The sequence below is a fragment of the Dioscorea cayenensis genome, chromosome 17 (assembly GCF_009730915.1).
Source record: "Dioscorea cayenensis subsp. rotundata cultivar TDr96_F1 chromosome 17, TDr96_F1_v2_PseudoChromosome.rev07_lg8_w22 25.fasta, whole genome shotgun sequence".
NCBI classification, from domain to species: domain Eukaryota; kingdom Viridiplantae; phylum Streptophyta; class Magnoliopsida; order Dioscoreales; family Dioscoreaceae; genus Dioscorea; species Dioscorea cayenensis.
The window spans coordinates 853,591-873,190 of record NC_052487.1 but is presented as its reverse complement, the minus strand read 5'-3'; the positions used below and the strand labels follow the sequence as shown (position 1 = coordinate 873,190).

The 19,600-nt window shown below is 31.9% G+C and overlaps 4 protein-coding genes across 4 annotated transcripts; all 4 read right to left on the bottom strand.

The window, feature by feature from the left end:
* Positions 1–369: 369 nt before the first annotated feature.
* LOC120280228 lies at positions 370–3,001 on the bottom strand. The gene is made up of 5 exons (XM_039287004.1): positions 2,819–3,001; positions 1,562–2,313; positions 1,349–1,465; positions 1,174–1,265; positions 370–1,088 (listed from the first exon to the last, which is right to left on the bottom strand). The coding sequence occupies exons 2-5, from the start codon at positions 2,246–2,248 to the stop codon at positions 506–508; spliced, it is 1,479 nt and encodes a 492-aa protein (XP_039142938.1). The 5' UTR covers positions 2,249–2,313; positions 2,819–3,001; the 3' UTR covers positions 370–505.
* Positions 3,002–4,051: 1,050 nt separating this feature from the next.
* LOC120280828 (transcription factor bHLH162-like) lies at positions 4,052–4,878 on the bottom strand. Its single transcript, XM_039287782.1, has 3 exons — positions 4,735–4,878; positions 4,294–4,611; positions 4,052–4,196 (listed from the first exon to the last, which is right to left on the bottom strand). The coding sequence occupies exons 1-3, from the start codon at positions 4,861–4,863 to the stop codon at positions 4,128–4,130; spliced, it is 516 nt and encodes a 171-aa protein (XP_039143716.1). The 5' UTR covers positions 4,864–4,878; the 3' UTR covers positions 4,052–4,127.
* A 4,382-nt stretch (positions 4,879–9,260) lies between these two features.
* LOC120280720 (protein NUCLEAR FUSION DEFECTIVE 6, mitochondrial-like) lies at positions 9,261–11,706 on the bottom strand. Its single transcript, XM_039287666.1, has 3 exons — positions 11,494–11,706; positions 11,119–11,237; positions 9,261–9,509 (listed from the first exon to the last, which is right to left on the bottom strand). Exons 1-3 carry the CDS (start codon positions 11,646–11,648, stop codon positions 9,490–9,492), a joined length of 294 nt encoding a protein of 97 aa, XP_039143600.1. The 5' UTR covers positions 11,649–11,706; the 3' UTR covers positions 9,261–9,489.
* Positions 11,707–12,592: 886 nt separating this feature from the next.
* LOC120280691 (formate dehydrogenase, mitochondrial-like) lies at positions 12,593–15,929 on the bottom strand. The gene is made up of 6 exons (XM_039287619.1): positions 15,816–15,929; positions 14,998–15,169; positions 14,145–14,685; positions 13,535–13,659; positions 13,070–13,182; positions 12,593–12,975 (listed from the first exon to the last, which is right to left on the bottom strand). The coding sequence occupies exons 1-6, from the start codon at positions 15,888–15,890 to the stop codon at positions 12,862–12,864; spliced, it is 1,140 nt and encodes a 379-aa protein (XP_039143553.1). The 5' UTR covers positions 15,891–15,929; the 3' UTR covers positions 12,593–12,861.
* Positions 15,930–19,600: the final 3,671 nt, after the last annotated feature.

The window sequence follows — 19,600 nt, the reverse complement described above, 5'->3', positions numbered from 1 at the left end:
CATTGTAATGCCTAAGAAAAAACCCACCCACTTCCTCTCACATCACCGAAATGGGTGCAGCCACGACTTCCCGTGCAAGGGCATTTTCGTCCATAAAATTTTAAATACACTCCGTTTAATGCCGTTACGTACTTTGGGGGTTTCAAAATCATGGAGTTGAAAAAGAAGGGGTTTTTGGGTATTCCGAAACTATGGGGGTTTGTTTGGCAATTTGGCAAAGTTGTAGGGTTTTTTTGGCAATTTCCACTTTTTTTTATTTATTTAATGGTTTATCCATTTATTAAAAAAAAAATATTAATTGTATTTTTTTCGGAGATATACATGCAATTATATCTCATCAATGAACCTGAGAAAAATCATTATTAAATCACAAAAATACACAGCTACTTAACATTATTCAGGCAAAGAGAAGTCATCTATGTAAACACACAAAGATCAAACGTATATGTTTCTAATGAACAACAAATACAACCCAAAAATATTTATAAAAAAATATTAAAAACAGTCAAGGATTCTTTGCTTTGATCCTTAATTTTCTAGCTAATTGTGCAGCTTTAGGATGAACTGGTCTCTTACTACTGTCACTTTGCTCCACTTCTACCCAGTTGATAACTTTCAGTATCAGTGACTGGGGGCAGCTGCCATTAATGGACACCTTTGAAGAATCCTTTGTTTTCTTCATTCCTTTATCCAGTGCCATTTCCAGGAATTCCATAAACCAATTCCCAGATTCAGCTTCAATCTCTTTGGCCAATTTGATGGACTTCACCAAACTGCTGCAAGTCATGTCTGTGCATGGCTTCTGATTGGAATTACTATTTGATTTTAAATTCTTTGCCAGAGTTACTGCTGTTGCTCTTCTCTTGGATGCACTTAAATTCTGGTCAATTGAATTGTGTGGTAATTCATGAAGAACACATGAATTATCTGCAGCTTCTTTCTCATTTGTTGCTGTAATGGAAGTGGCAGCTTGAATTGCCTCCATATCTGTAACAGCCTGAGTTATTTCTTGGTGGAAGTTCAGAAACCGATCGAAAGAAGCTGCCGGAGCATCTGTTTTCGCAGATGAACTCAAGTCTGAGAACATCCTGCAAGTGAGATTATCATCAGAATTAGTATTCAATCCAAAACAACACTCTGTACTAGTCTACTTTGTATTTGTAGGACACTTACTTTAGGACTCTGACTAAAGTTTCAGTAGCTGAAGCATCTCTTAGTGCTTGGAGAGCCACCTTTTGAGCTGCTTCTCTATTCTGTATAGCCTCCTGAGAAAAAGGATTCATTCAAACTCCATTAGATTGAGTCCTATCACTGACAATAACTAGTAAACCAACTATCACTACATTACCTTTCCAATTGTACTAAGCTTTCCAGGCAGTAATAATCCTGAACTTGTTTTGCTTTGTTCCTCAGTAGCAGGATTTCTTCTCAACTTGGATGGAGGAGTAGTAATTGTGTTCTTCTCCTATTACATGACATAGTTATACAATCATCATCAATAGTGAGTTGAGAATGTATATAGGCAGATACAAAAGTCTCAAAAGAGTATAAATGTACCTACACTAGAGAAGGGGCTCTTGCTCCTTGGAATCCTTGAAGCAATGCAGCTCTTCCTTATCTTAGCCAAGGTCTCTCCTTTAGAAACCATAGCACCACTCACAGATGATCTCAAGAACATTCCCGACTTCCCGGGGATCATCGGCGACATCAAACACGGCTTTCCTCTTTCCCTTGCTGGTGTACTACAATTACTCTCTTCTTCAAAATCCAATACCAATGGCTTAACAACCTTAGGAGAAGACTCATGGTTTTGTTGTTCTGGTCCCCAAGAGCCTCTCCTATGCATAGCTATTACTGATGATTTATCTACATTGCCTTTTGTTCGAGTTATCGGTTCAGGAGTGCCGACTAAAGGGTGTCTTCCAGGCAACAGTTTCACGCCGATGATCATCGGAACAGGGGATCCTGACTCTAGTCTATCTACATAGATGAATTGGCCTAACTGAATCTTGTTGCTAAGAACAAGGTCATCTTGATCAAATGGCAAACTGACATAGATGGAGTGTGATGAATCAGAGACTTTGATGTAGAATCCATGTTTCGGCCATAGGTCTTTTTCGTCGAGGTCTGCCGGAACTATGTCAGTAACCTGCAAAAGAGCGCTCCGGTGCTCCCCGACCGGCTTTGTTACACCTGAATTCATGGCATTTAGAAGCTTCAACAGCACCCCTGGCGCCAATGCCGCCATTGAAGCAATGCAGAATAAAAAAAACACACACACACACACTTGTTACTGCTGTATCAACAATCGCCCTGTGATCAAGAAACATATAAATAAAAGGAAGAAGCTTTCTTAGTGATTGAAGACTAATCCAACTAAAGAATAGAATCAAAAGAAAACCAAATCTCTATGACCAAGAAACATCAAACAATAAGTAATTGAAGACTTGACCGTAATTCTTGCAAAAATAGTTGAAAATTCAACCAAGAATAGAATCAGAAGAAGTAGTTTCATTCAAGAGAGCAAAACTAAACTTGAAGGAATGTAGAATCAACCACTTTCTATGACCAAGAAACATAAAATTGAAGAATAAACCATAATTCTTGAGAATTATATCAGAAAATTCAGATAAGAATAGAATTAAAGGAAAATCCAATTGAATAAAAATATCAAACTTGAAGGAATTAATGGCTTGACGTGATTGCAAAGCATTAAAGGAAAGAAAAAAAGTTGTTTTTCCAACACACAGAGAAACAAAAGATCAATTTGTGGAGATGCATGAGAAACAATAAATGATATAAAAGATTAGAAATTTACCTGAAAATTACAATGAGTTTGAGATCAAGGAAGAGATGAAGAGCTGAAATCTTTCTATTGGAGCAGGTGGAGAGAGGAAGGAGCCATTGGAATCAGAGGCAGTGGAGCTTCTTGATTTAATGAAGGAGCTCCAACGCCATGAGAACTGTTGGAGCGGAGAGTTAAATGTTCTACGTTTCGAACGTTGGGCAACGGTCATAACTTTGTCCCCATTTCTCTATTCATTTTTTGAATTACTTGTGAAATGACCTTTTAGCCCTCATTCCTTTTTCATACATAACCCTCCAATTATATATGTAAATAATATGTAAATACAAACATTGACTTTTTGACCTTAATAATTATGTTAATTTGATAAAATATCCAAAATGACCAATCTGGGAAAACTACTTCTAATTTGGAGGTTAAAATGATTTATTTTTTAATTTTTTTTTGAACCAAATTAATCTAAGATATTTAATTTGAGCAGTAAGAGTGCATTTATAAGCATTTCCGGATACCAAATATAACAATTATTTATTTATTTATTTACTTATTGGGTTCCTTGTAGTTTCCGGGAAGAAGCCAAAAGAAGGAGTTAGACACTTAGACAAGCATCTTGGAGCAGAATTTTGATTTATTATATTATATTATATTATTATTTTTCTAATAAGTCTTCAACTGTTCTTGTACTTTATATTTGCTTCTAATGGAATCATCAATTTATTTATCCATTATTTTTAATATATATACACTAAAAATAATATATATATATATACACTAGCAGAGAGGGGTCACCCAACTCAACCAACATCATCCATTGCACATAAAAGCCAAAGACAAGACATAAAGTGGATGAATAATTGATATAAGAGTGGTATGTTGTTTTCATTATTATTTTTTTCAAAAAAAAAAAAAATTAAAAAATATATATTTTTAATTATAATAATGAAGCATCATTCCACCACCATTTTTTTAAAACTAAATCATATGAGCATACCTGTCTCCAAAGGGTTGGCTTCGCCAACTCCCGTTTCACTATCTTTTTTTTATGTGTTTTTATGTTTTTTCTGTTCACCTTATCTCTGGTAAAAATTACAATTCTCTACTTTGTTAGTTTTACTTATCGCTTCTACTTTTTAAACTTTGTACTATCCTCTTTTTTTTTTTTTAATAAATTTGTGACTACCTTATTTAAAAATAAAAAATAAAAAATAAGAATTTAAGACTAATAATAAAAGCCAACACAAAAGATAGCACCCAAAACATCACATTCCATTAATAGTGTTACAAAACTAAACATCACATTCTATTAGCTTTAATTAATCAATCACCTAACCAATTGTCTAAGTCTCTCTGATACCCTTGTTGTATCAAATCCAATCCTTGAACTCACTGCCTGCAAACCCAAGTTAAAATCACTGTCAAATAACCTTCATAATAATAATATCATTAATTAAAAATAAAAATAAAAGAGAAAAAAGAGATGTACATACTTGGGAATGAATAGTATGAAAAATCTTATCACCAACAACAGAGTAATTAGCATTAAGAACCTCAGCACCTTCTTCTTCAAGAAGAGAAATAACTTCATAAAACATAAAGCTCTTGCTATGAATCCCACTGATAAGAAGCACTTCCAAAGTTGAATCAAGATGTCTAACTTCAATCACTGGTAAATTACATCCAATATCCATTCCTTCAATGTTCATCATCATCCCTCTTCTCTTCTCCTTCAACTTCTCTATTCTTTCTTTCAATTCCTTTATATACTTTGCTGCTTGCTCCAAATGATCTGGCTGTGTCAACACCTCCTATCATATACATATATATATATATATATATATATATATATATATATATATAAAGTAACTAACTCTTCACAAGAAATCAATACATACATAAATATATAAATATATATAGAGAGAAATACAAACCTTGGAGTTGGAAAATTCATCTTTGGGGATGAAAGATGAGAGTTGAGAGCACAAGCGTTTCATATGCAACCTTCTATTCTTTTCAACTGTTTTTCTCTCCATCTTTGGAACCTCTGTTGCACTCTTCATGATGTTTGATTTTTTTATGGGAGCTTGTTTATTGTTGTCTAGTTACTAAACAAAGATAACTAGAAAAACAAGATAGGCAATAATGGAAATGTTGAAGAGGAAAGAGTTGGGAAATGGATTAATATAGTGGGTAGCCTTGTTTGATAGTGTGCACTAGGGCGTAGGGGGAATTAATGAAGGAAACGTGTGGGACCTCTATTTTGTTCTATCTCTCTTGTTGCTTTTAATGTTTTTGTGACTTTGATTTAGGACTATGACTTAATAATAAGACTTTGATTATGGACTTTGTGTGTGCGTGTATGTGTGTATGTGTGTCATTGAGAAACACCGACCAAGTTTTTGTTTGATGTGTGTGTGTGTGTTGTGAGATCAACCGGAGTTTTTATGATGAACAGGAAATGACCTATCATAGTACTTGGCCATAAATGATTTTAAGTACACAATCAATCCAATTGTTTTTATTTGAGTCTCTGGCTTAATCATATGTTTGTTTGTTTGTTTTTTAAGCTCGGCTAAACCGGTGAAAAAAAACAAAAACATGTACAAACTGATGTTAAGACCACTCGTACACAATCATTACTCACACTCATAATTAATTCTAACAAAGACTCAAATATCAATAAATCATTTGATCATGGGTACCTATCTCATTATTGTACTTTGTATCAAAAAGTGTTAGAGTGTTTAGTTAATAATTGATAATATAATTAACTAATTTTTTTAATACTCTTTATTTTTTTTATCTGTTATGATTAACCGAATTTCACGTACCAATAAACTTAGTTATTTTATAAAATTTTATAAAAAAATAGCTATCTTTTTAAATTATCCATAATATATATATTCACATTTCTCTCATATTTAATTACAACATATTTATTTACAACAAGAGAGTTGAATAGAATGTAAGGGTAATTTTGAAAAAAAAATAATACTTGATGTTAGAAAAGGACAGATAAAAAGAAATATGAATTTGTATCAAATAAAAAAACAGAGAGAGTATTGCGTTGGTAAACAAATTTTAATTAATATTAATTAATTTTTTAAGATATAATTATTATATATATAAATTAAAAATTAAACCATGGGAAAAAAGGTTTTGATATGTCTAGATGCAGGGAATTGAAAAAGGAAATACTCCCGGAGGATATTAACTTTGTTTTTTCCAAGTTCTAAAGAGTGCAATTTATCTATTTATATTAGATAAATAAATTAGAATTATATATTTGATTTTAATCACTAGTTTTTGGTAGAATTATTTTTTTGAAAAAAATATAGAAGTAAACTAATTACAGTAATTTAATAATTTCATAAAAACTTATCATGTAAAACGAACTAATATGCGAGGTAATTAAAATCTACCACATACATTCTTAGTGATATGTGAAGGATTATAACCCAAAATAGTGAATCTTCTATTATAAAATCTTGAAAATTATAGATTCACGAAGAAGTGGAAAATACAACTCTTCTCATATGAGACCTACGCTGGAACTCAAAATAAAGCTCTAGAGTCCTAGAAATTTAATGAACAATACATAACCAATACTCATGGTTATAAATATAGGATTTCAACTTTGTACTTAAGAATCTACCCACCCACCGTTAAAGTGAAAATCCACTAGATTATCCAATGATTACTATTTTAGAAATTTTTCCAAAAAAAAATTATTCACTTCAGGCTAAATTAGTTAACATTTTTTATTATAACTTTTTATAAACCCTAAATGAAAAGTAACTAATGGGTTTTTTTATTAATATTAAGTCCTCTTTTACGTTTTTATATAAAATTTTTAGTATAAGATTATCATGGAGCACTCTTTCTCTAAGGTGAGTGTCATTGTCATAGAGTTATCAAGATTTGACTTTTTAATTAATTAATTAATTAATTAATTACTTTTGACACATGTTGATTAAAGGCTAAAAAAATTAATCATATATAGTATTAATCATGCAAAAGAATTGGATGCCTTGAAAGTATTTATTAATTTTATAACATGGACAAATAAAATAGAAAATATATGACTTAAATATATAAAAATGGATTGCGAACATAGATAAAATACACATCAAAATATAATAAATTATATTATGGATTTGATTAATATACAATAATACAAGTATGCAACATTGACTAACTTTCACATGCCTTGAAATACAGGTGGTTTAATAAGTCGCTGCTTATTCAAAGTATTAAATAATTTTCCTAGACTTTGCAGCTGCTTATTCAAAGTATTAAAGAATTTTCAGACTTTTTTTTTTTTTTGGAACATAATAAACTACGCATTCGAGTTAAAAGATTAAATATATATACACACACGATGTACTTATCATATAGATCGGCTCGGTTCGAACAATCAAACTGAAATGAACCTAAACTGTTACTATTTAAATTAAACTGGAATTGTTTTATAAATTCTAATTAAATTTCTTACAAGGTAAAAATTAGAATTGAAACTGAACCGTTGGTTCCAGTTTTATTTTTAATTATTTAAATAAAAAAATATATAATAAATAATATAATGAAAATTATTTTATATATTTAATTAACGGAAACTAAACCGAAACCATCTTAGAACTAAAATTGAAATTAGAACCTTATAAAGTCAGTTTGATCTCGGTTTCAAAATTTACAAAACTAGAACCACCAATTCGAAACCGGAACTGAATTGAAATGAAAACAAAGTCAAGTCTATTATGAAACACATTTATAAACACTTCAGATAACAATTTGTGATTGATTCTTCATATATATATATATATATATATATATATATATATATATATATATAGATATAGATATATAAAATATCAATAAAAATGCTAAATGATTAAATATAGATTCCAACCTTTGAGATAACCTGAGAGAGAGGGAGAGGGAGAGGGAGAGGGAGAGGGAGAGGGAGAGGCCACTATCCACAATTGATATTGCTGTCCCCTTCAAGTAACTTGACAAGCACTTGAAGTGGACCCAAAGACTTGAAATTTCAGAATAAATTTAATTTTGTTTTGGTAGGAGGGTAATGCTTGACTGGAGTTTTGTTTATACACCTGTCCATGAATAACCCAATTATTATTCTAGCCTCAAGGTTTGAAAATTCTTCATTAAAGGAACCAATCAGGGTTTAAGTGAGGGACATGCTTTGATAAATGCCAAATCTCTTCTGTGTGGACATTTCTTAGGTGGGAAATTGTGGACTATGAAGTCATGGTGGGACAGAGCTCAACTGTCTGCTTTTATTAACAAATGAAAAATAAAAAGGAAAAATAAAAAGAAATTAAAAAGAAAATGCCACAAATAGTCACTAAAAGAGAATGTATGAAACTTAAAAATTATTAGCATTGATTCTGGTCCTCAGACTCAACTTTATTCTATTCCACTTCACTAACAAAAATAAAACAAAGTGGACTTCATTGTTCTTATCTTTCTCATATTCTTCTTCGCCACCAAAACCATTCACTCAGTCAGGGAATCATTATTGTAGTGGTACATAAATCTGTTACTTCTTTTTTTTTTTTTTGTTATCTATCATGATTAACCGAATCTCACATACTAAAAAACTTAGTTATCTCACAAAATTTTATAAGAAATCAATTATTTTTGCAAAAGTATCTCTAATTTATATATTCATATTTCTCTCATATTTAATTCTAACATAATTAAATAGAATAGAATGTTAAAGATAATTAAAAAGAAACATGTACAGAGGGAGTAAATTCTTATTAGTAACAACATTTCAAAGAAAACAATTGTTTTAACAGTGAAACCTCCAAACCAAGTCTAATGAATTCTTATGATATGATATGTTAATAACGATGGGTAATAACTTTATTTCTAAACTAAATGGAATATAATGACTTCTAAGTCTGGTTGTAAACTAAGTGGAAACATCCTAAATCATGTAATTCACGAGGGATTTATCAAGTAATTATGGGCACAAAAATAAAGCATAAAGATAATGAAATAATGGCAACATCAAATATACAGTTTAAGTAAGAAGTGATCAAACCTTTACTTAGTGACATAAATATGATGATGTCATCATTCTGCTTAAAAGCAATGGCAATACAAAGCTTCAAAGTTGGCAAAAGAATAATAGAATTCTACACCATAAATAGTAAAGACGAAAAAGTACACGTATATAAAGAAAAATTGGCAAAGAGAAGCCATGAAAGTGATATGAAACCACTATGTGAAAAGCATAACAATGGCAAGCAACAAAAAAGGAAAAAGATTCTACACAAGGATGACAATGTAAAGATTTGATTTTCTTTATGTGAGCAAATGAAAGGCTATGCAAGGATTGGGCATAGAGAAAAGGCAACAGCATGATAGAATGAGCAAGTTCATCAATTATGACTGGAAAATGTGAGATAGAGTCAAGAAAGCCAAGTGATTCTTTGGATAAGCTCAATTCAGATTGTGTTGCAAGTTAAATTATAGAACAATGATGATGTTTATGGAATTTATTTTGAGAAGGCACATGATTTTAGAATCAGAAACCATCTCCAATGTAATAACTGACATTCAAATCAAAATTTAAGAGTGTTATCTAAGTTAAGAAAAGACAGTACAACTGCTGTGAAAGTAGTGGGTTCATGCCTTCATCTATACCATTAGCACTGCTATAGAGGTGTTGCAAACCCTACAAGAAAGTAGAAAACAATAGACATATTAGCAAAAACATCATCCTGTATATGTTTGTTTGATCTTAACAAGACAATTCTGTAGGACAAAATGAAAGGCATCATCCGCACACCAAATGCTGTACACTGTTAAAATTCCAGTTTTGAAACACAAGGATTAAGTTGTATTTTGAAACTACACTACCAATTTCTTATCACCCAAAAGAGAAACAAAATTGGCAGAGAGTAAACAAATACTACTGTCACTGAATACAGCTCGACAACCTACTAAGTGAATTTCAGTACAGCTAAAGTGTACATAGAATAATTATTAAGTACTGATGCCAAATCTGTTCAATAAATTGTGAGCTCTAAAGGACAGTTCCACAAAAGCCAAGAAAAGCAATAAGCAGGCGGTCTCTCATTGGCTGTTACGGTGACCATTGTGCTTGATTATTAGCAAAGGCAACTTTAGGCTGGGGAGAAGCTTGCCACAAAATAAAAAAAAAAAACAGCTGGAGGGTGGTGGCAAACAAACATTTTTTGTCCAGAGGGAAGGATGCTGCCAATAGTTTTATCAATTCCAAAGCAACATAGGGCATGACCTAAGTTGCCACTACATAAAAGAAGAAATCACTTAGGCTGACCTCACTGTAGCCCTGCTTCATATAAAAGAGCAAGTATAGCCACATATGTGACTAATGAATATCCATTGGCATCCATAGCTCCAACATGTATAATAGAGGCTAATGCAATTGACTAGCCAAAACTTGTCATCTTTTCTCTTCATGAGAAGTGCTGCCAGACTCAGGAGCTCTAGAAAGTAACCATAAGCAAAGATGAACTTGACCGTTCAATGGCACATGAACATCACCCCTGCCCACGGCTAGACAAAGTTTTACAACAGCCGGTGATGGTCGGTATAATAAATGTTCATAATTAGCATGCTTGTCTCTTTTGGATAAGTTGGACAAGGTTATTAAATACAGGTCCAAGAATGAGAAATGGTCAGACATGGTTATATTTTAAGGGAAATAGTTTCAAGAATGACAACAGTGACAGACCGACAAAGCAAATGATGAAAAGGAACATCAACAAAGTGATGGACCTGTGAAAAGCTTACATTCAAGGAAATAGCTCCATCGCTAGAGTAAATGAATTTGGTGGTTCAACTATAATGCAAACACATCATCAAGATCAACAATTACAAATGAAGGGCCTAACTACAAGTGGAATTTCAATGATAAATTCGTGAATTCAACTTAAATGGCATTGATAAACACCCAACATAATACACTTCCTTTCAAAGTGGTTCTACATTGGCTACTTGAAATCATATGAAGATTAATCTAAAGTCCAAGACAGCCAAATAAAATTGGGAATTAATTTTCCTGATCCTAAGGAATCTGTAATTTGAGGTGTGCAATTAAGCTAATTCTAGTGGGCATTAAATTTTGCAGCTATAAAAAGCCAGCAGCTTTTCACAATAGCAACAAACAATCAACCAAATAAAAGTAAAGCTCATTGGCCATAATAAACTACCAGCTGGAACAAACACATCTTGAAAAAGTGCAGCGATTGAAATTTCCAATAACGAGTCCCAAAAGGAGAAGAAAAATGAAATATTACCTTCTGAAAGCCAACCCCAATTCCCAGACTTTGAGGAGAGCATTGAATTAAGCAACGCAGAAGCAGTGGCACTATGATATGGCATCAATGACTGAGCACAAGCCAACTCCACCGGAAGCCTAAAAGGTCCAATAGATCAGAATGACTAAGAAAATGGTAACAAAATAAACACCTAAAAGGACAGCAAAAACAAGTAAAATCCCACATAGAAGAAGCAAAATTCTAGTTTTTCTACTTCAAAGCAACATCAAAATTACTAAATGGTATAGATCTTGAAGCTATAGAGATTAAAACAACAAAAGCAGTATAAAAACGCATAAAAAAGAAAAGGAGAGGAAAACAAAAGTAGAAAAAATGGGGAAGAGAGGATTATACCTCGCGATGTTGAGAGGAAGCCTGCGACGAGAGATCCGAGCAAAGATCGGAACCGAAGAAGAAGGAGAAGTGGCATTGAGGCATCGATTGGAAAACACCGAAGACGATGGAGAAACGCGGAGAAGAGCTCTTCGAGCGACGCCGAGAGCTGCCATTCTTTGCCTTCAGAGTTGGAAAACCTCAAAAACCCTCTTCGATAATGAATCAAGCCCTTGTGAAAATGAAAACAGTTTACCATCGACCCAGCTTAACGGGTCGGATCTTTCTGGAGGCCCATCTTAGCGGGTCGGATCCATTTTGCCAAAGATTCCCTCCAACCACCTCTACAACACCTCTGCAACACCTTAACAACAATTTTTTTTTAAAAACAAAAATAAGTAGTATTTAAAAAAAAAAAAAAATCCAAAAACTATATAAATATGATGCTAATAAGCCAGTGATGATTTTCTCTATTAGCATTGAGTCTCTTATATAGGTGTTTGTCCCGTTAAAGAGGTTGGTTGGAATCTCAACTCACGTCGATGAAAGGTAAAGTATTGTTGAGTTCAGCTTCTCATGTATGTCTATTCCGACTTATTCATGTTTATCAAAATAAATAAATAAAATATAACTCTAATAAAATGTTTTATTTTCACCGTTGAGCGGCTAAAGCACTTGACTCCCATATAAGAGGTAAAATATTTGACTCTCTCAATAAGTTAAGATTTAATAATAAAATTGTATGAATTTAGGATGACTTGTTCATATTTAAATATATATTAATTATAAAAAAAATTTTAAAAAAATGAAGGGTCATTGAATTTGAATGAGATTCAATATTGAATGGGAAAAGCTATTGAATCATGATAAACACACAAATAAGCCAGCAAAATAAACACTCATTAAACTCAAACAGATAAACTTCAAGACTAATTCCTGAAATTCTCAAGATCTTGCAACCCATCAATACAATTTATAAGAACAGAAAATCCTACACGCATCATACTAACTCTTCAAGAATTTGTATTAGATAAAAAGAAGACATGCAAGGAAACCAGATTTTGAGAATAACTAAGGTTTGGAACAATTTAAGTTACTTTTTATGGATTTATTTAAAACATAAAAAAGTTCAATCCATTGATAGCTCCTCCATCCAAACACTCTCAATAGTACATGAAATTGGAGTCTGAAGTTCTAAGTTCTCAGAAAAAGATGGCACAACAATTTGTATTGATGCATAAAATTCAGATACTACAAACAGCTCATACATAAACTGATGAACAACTTCATCAGAGGAATGACCTCCTGATCATCTGATTATTGATGAAATTTATTTAGTACTCTTTGCGAAAATCTTCAAAGAAGGAAGAGCTCACTGAATCTTCAACATCACTGATACTGACTGGCCAGTTTACCCTCCTTGACAATGTAATTCTGAGGAGGGAAGTCCTCTCCTTTGAAGTATCTATCAAGCATGTCCTTAGTTCCGGCAGCATATCGAAGCTGCATTCAAAGGTTTTTCCAGTTAAAATTGATTAATCCTGAAAACATCAAAAGGTGAAATAAAATGGGAAGAAAGTAGTGTAAATGGCTTTACTTGGCCATCAATGGTAGTCCCAGAGGTATGAGGTGTCATAGCTTGGTTAGGCATGTATCGCCATGGATGATCCTTTGGAGCTGGTTGTGGATTCCAGACATCACCACTGTAACCTGAATACATATACATAGAAAGACAGCTAATGCACTGTTGAAAAATGAACATGTTTGGCAATCTCAAAACAATGACATGGTTTGCTCTTTCAGGCTAACACAAGCAGACAAGTTCAAGATTCCAGTGATTTGCATATACGTCTTTTCCCATATATATATATATATATATATATATACCTATGAATACTTTATTTTATCCTATATTCTATAAAAACAAAGATTAATGAAGGCAAGCTTTGGAGGATAGGTGAAGAGACAAGCCAAAATGTCATTAGATGAAAAACTGAAAGAGTTGAGTCCCTGGAACAAGCAAATCCATAAATGAAAATGGTGGTGTTGAATATTTGTGCACCTGCAATATGTCCACTGGCACATGCATCAGCAACTGCTTGAGTATCCATGATTGCTCCTCGAGCATTGTTTACAATGAGAACTCCCTTCTTACACTTTGCAATCCTTTCTTTGTTAAACAGACCCCTGTAAAACATAAAAACATAGAGTTAGAAGTCTAAAACATTACTATGCAATGGGAAGTAAAGACGGTTAAGTAAATTGATCCCCAAACTCATGATACACAAATAATGCAGAGAGTGCCACAACAGAAAATAGTCGGTAGTATAAGGCAAGGACTGTTTTGGATGTTTCAATGATATTTTAGGTATCCCGTTCAGGTTGCAACAGTGAAATGTTTTAAAAAATCTATGAGAAAAATCTTCCAAAAAATAGTCAAGTTTCCAGCTTTGACCATCAAAATTGATAAAGAGCTCTGAAGTTTGAACATACGAAAGAAGATACTTCTTAAATCATTTCAGTCAGGATTCTAATCGTTCTCATCTGGTTAAAGCTACTAGAACAGGGTAAACTGTTAGCGAGAATCCTAATTTAAATAACATGTAAGATCAATAAAAACTAATTCAAAGACATGATAAAAGTATTTAATTCAAGTTGCTAGAGAGATATACTTTGTTTTCTCAGTAAGCGGCATGTTGATAACAATTACATCACATTTTGGAAGCATGGCATCAAGATCTTCCTCGAATTTGGCCCCAATTTGTTGTTCCAGTTGTGCGTCCATCTTGAGCCGATCATGGTAAAGAAGATTGCAGTTGAAGGGTTTCAGACGCTGAAGCAAAAGCTTTCCAATGCGACCAGCACCAATAGTACCAACTGTCTTGCCCTCAAGATCATAAGACCTGTAGGAAATAGCTGCAACATCCCACTCACCCCTGATTACCTGCTGATGACCAGGTACGAAGTTGCGGACAAGAATGAGAATTCTCATGAGCTCATCTTCTGCAACTGAAACCACATTGCTTCCCGTGACTTCAGCGACAGTCAGGCCAGCATCAGCTGCTGCTTTCAAATCAATATGGTCTGAGCCAATCCCAGCAGTCAGAAGAAGTTGCAAGTTCTTAGCTTTCTTAATTCTCTCTGCTGTCACGTAGGCCGGATGGAATGGGGTGGTTATCAGAACATGCATATCAGGAATGTGCTTCTCCAGTTCTGAGCAATGAAGTAGAAGTATATCAGCACAGACACACCAAGAGAAATCAAGATACATGAGACTGATGTAAATGAAGTGAGGACTACCTGGCTGGTAGAGATACTATTTGATTATGAAAGGCAAAATAAAAAAACAAGATATGCTTGTAATGCAATGAGACATTCACATGAGAACAATAACTTTTTCTTTGCTACACTCCGCCAACATCTCAAATAGTTTTGAGTATTGTTAATGTGGTTGATGATTGAGCATAATAGAATTTGCATGTTAAAAAAAAAAAAAAACTGAACAAGAGTAGAACAAAAACAAACCACAGTTGGGGCCTTCTTTGTCATCGGTGACGATGTACTGGTGACCTTGAGATTTCAACCAGTCCCCAATACCTAATCCTCTTTCCACACATCCCACAAAGTTGGGATTCTTCTCAGAGTATTCCCCAGCCTTGTAGAACACCCCAACAATCTTCTTGCTCCCAGGAGTTGCCTGCTTAGGATAAAATCAGCGAGATAGTCACTAAATCTTCACATAATAAACAAAAGACATCCAACATCCAAAAATTGGTTAAAGATAATCAAACCAAACTCTAGTCAAAGTTACATAAGCTCTCACTGTCTGCAGAGAAAACACTACCACCTATTAAAAAAAGATCAACGAAAAGTCTCACGAATCAGAAACTACACACCAAAGGAAAAACTTTTTTGAAAACTCTCACAATCTAAAATCAGAAACTACAAACCAACTAAATTGCAGCAAACAACTGAACCTTTGAACCGATTGATAGACTAGTAACACGACAAAAAACAATCAAACAGAATTCTAATGAAAGATATAGAATCAACGAAATATCTCATGAAAAACAGTGAAAATAAATCTAGTTCTAGAATCAGAAACCACATAGAGCACCAAAGGAGACACTTTTATGAAGAATCTCAACAATGAGCACCCAAAAAACATTCATCTAAAAATCAGAAACTAGGAACCAATTAAATAGCATCAAACAACTGAAAAATCATCAGAACTTCAACAACAAACAAATTAAAATCAAAATAAATCATCAAAATTATTAAAAGAAAAAACCAAACTGGAATCTTTGAACCGATTGACAGACTAGGAACAAGGAAGGGATTACATGAAGCTGTCTCGATTGAGAGACACTCGATCCCAGTGCTTGGATCGCTTGCTGCGCAGCCCTTCGCATCGCCATTGTCGATCACGAGTAGAGATAAGTAGGAAAGAGAAGTGTGAAACGAGTGGTTGGAGTGGAGTGGCCATAAATAGAAGCAAATACAAGTGGAAATGGGACACGTGGCATGCGCTCAAGGGTAGAGCAAGAGAATTCGTTCAAGACCATCGGGGACAACGGCTGAGCATCAATTGCATTGTTAATTGTAAAATGATTCTTAAAATTCCATTAGTTATTCTACACGTGGTTAGTTCTTTTTGTAATCTTATACGTGGCGAGTATTGAGTGTGGAAGTAGTTGCTTGGCTGTGATGGTGCAATGTAGGAGGATTAAAGGCGGCTTTTGCTTTTTTCCGCATCTAAATGTGAGAGATCGCAGCCGTTGATTGCGCCTGAGATCTGGATGGATGGTGGGTGAGGCAGCTCTATCTAGAAGTGGGTGAAAAACAGTGTCTCACTAATAATAATTATTATTATTATGATTATGATTTTATAAATAAATAAAATTAATTAGTGGTTTGGTCCTTTTTACTTGGATATTTAGAAAAATTTGTATGTAATTTTTTAAAGTTATTTGTACTATTTCAAAATCATCTTGTCATGGCCTTATCATATCTTGTAGACCCTCTAGAGAAAATATTGATGAGTTTGTACTATACAAAAACCATAGAAATGAACTGTGATAGCTTTAGGATTTGAAAAACTTTTGAGATTATGATTTTGTATTCTCAGTGTTTATATTTTAAAATCAAAGATTAATTAGTGGTTTTTAACTAAAGTTTTCTTCTGAAGTTCTCCTTCCTTTTTTTTTTATGTAAATAGGTAATTATTATATTTATTTTGATTTTTTATTTTATGTACTTCTCTGGTTTTTTTTTTTTGCCTTATTTCACTTAATACTTTATTATGGTTCATATTCGGGGTTGGATTCATCTCTGTAGTAATCCCATGAATAAGATTATAGACATGAAAAAATAAGAACTCAGAGTCTTCGGCGATTGTTATCAATATATTCTTTTTCTTAACACCGTCAGCTCCAGTCTAGAAACAAGTGGCATCTCTAGTTGTTAACATTAAATATTATTTTTAAAATTTATTTTTATATTTAATATATTTTTATAATTTTTAATAAATCATATTTAATTACATATTTTATTAAACTATATTTTAAATTAGAATAATTTTAAAAAGTTAATATAAGTTTTTATAAATGTTAGATTACTAATTTTTTTATAAGTAAATATATATATATATATATATATATTTTAACTGGTTAAAATTTCACTTTATTTTATGAACTTTATTTGAGAGTGTATTTTGGTTTTTACTATTAATTAAAAAAATTATGAATTGGTTTTGAATTATTCCTAGTGTTCAAATTAGCTGTCCAATAATGGCAAAAAATTTAAAAGTTAATATTAAAAAAAGATATTCTTTTTTAATGATGATGAGACATCACATCCACTACTGTTTTGTTTGTTTATTTGATGTGATATCAAGCCGCCGTGTTAATACTTACTTGGACTTTCCTACCATATTTAATATTTTTTTTTTATAAAAAACCATCAATAATAATAATGCGAGCATCTAATAAAAAAACAATAATAAAAACCGCCGACAGTACAATAGTGATTCAACACAAACTGCACAATTGAGTGAGGGTGCAAAACTTTTCTGACTTAGTACTGTTTGTTAGTCCTAAATTATAGACCATAAGTGGAGAACATTATTGATAAAAGGTGTTATTAACCCTTTAAGAGATATTTGTTTCGTGATAATATGAAAATATTAGAGAAAATCAAATAGTAATTTGAACATATTATCATGTTTGATTACTGTATCAATGATAGTATTAACAATAATATGATATTAGCAACAGTAATATATTATTAAATAAATAAGTAATAATATTACCACCAAAAATATGTCTATTCAGATTACCAGGTTGGTGCTAACATGATTTTTTTCCAAAATTTGCTCTCACTCTTTCAATCTAATTCTTTTTTAACACTTTCTTCAAAAATTCAAAAAATACAAAGATATTTTGGAAAAAATCTTAAAAAATTAATATTTAGTATTATCATTAATTATTTTTATGTGAAAATAAACAGTTGATTTAACAAAATTTCTCAATTTTATAATTATTACATGGTAGAAAACTACCAATTCCATTCCATTCAAATAAATAAAAACAAAAACCTCCAACATCAATCACAATAAAAAATAAAAATAATAATAATAATAATAATAATAATAATAAAGACATCAATTACTTGTAGACCCTAAAAATTTGACAAGGTCGCAAATTGCCAATCCACTATCAATGAATCACAATTTTTTTTAATAGATTGATGGGTCCCATGGTTTTTTAACAAAATTTTTCATTTGTTTATTTAGTAATATGAATAAGTCACTAAACACCAAGATTGTCAGACTCGGCCCGGGTAATAACCCGGCTAAACCCAGGGGTCAGGGGTCAATGAGTTCGACCGGGTCAAACCGGGATCAATAATTAAATATAAAAAATATTATAATAATTAATAATGAGTAAATATAATATTAAACCCATAATTATATTATAAAACCTACTCAAATTTGATATTTAAATTGATAAATGACCTTATATGCAGTAGAGTTTTTTAATTATGTCATTTATTTTTATATTTTTTTTAAATATTTACAAAGTTAATATATTAATATATAATTATCGAACTTCTCTTGGTGTTATTTATTTATTTATTTATTTATTGGTTGATTTTGTTAAAATAAATAAGAAATTTAATTCACTAATTCTTATATCTATATTGAGTTTTTATTTTGTTTTAAATTTTCTTATATTTTTTATTTAATTAGAATACTTTAATTTTATATTTTTATAAGAAAATTACACTCATTTATTGTTTTATTTTCTTAATAAATTAAATTTTTAGAAAGTATTTACATAACACATTAATATATTTAATTTTTAAATATTAATTTTTATTGGTATGTTTATGATATATATATATTGTAATTCTATTTATTGATTATAAATTATAAATTAATATTAATAAATATACACGATTTTGTGATTTCTAATGAGAAAATAATAATAAATTATTAAATATTGTAAAAAAAATTAAACATTGTGACCCGATTGACTCGGCCGAGTCAATCGGTTCATGATTGAATAGCCCGGGTCACCGAGTTAACACCGGGTTTTTTAATACCCGGGTCAATGAGGTATACCCGGACCGACCACATAGTCGGTTTCCGATTTTTACGGTTAAACTGGTCGGACCGGTCCGAGTCTGACAACCTTGCTAAACGCATTCGGAATTCTCAATTATGCTTTGAAAAAAATCCAAATGTGATCTTAATAAAATCACATCACTTTTATTATTTTATAATTATAAATTCAAACCTTGGACTTTTAAAGTAAGAAGGAAATAAATACTACCATTTTATTATAGAGATGGTCAATTACCACATGTATCTTTTAAAATTCAAAATTATTATTATTATTATTATTATTATTATTATTATTATTATTATTATTATTATTATTAGGACTAACTACATGTTTAGTCAGTAAACTATTCATATTTTTCTAATATAGTAACTGAACTAAAAAAAATTCAATTGGGCTACTAACATTAGCATTTCCTTCCAATTATGTCACTTGCCTCAATGTTGTTGCCCTGATGCTGGGCTGAGCTGGCACGCCACCTCACTTGACACGTGTCGAACTTT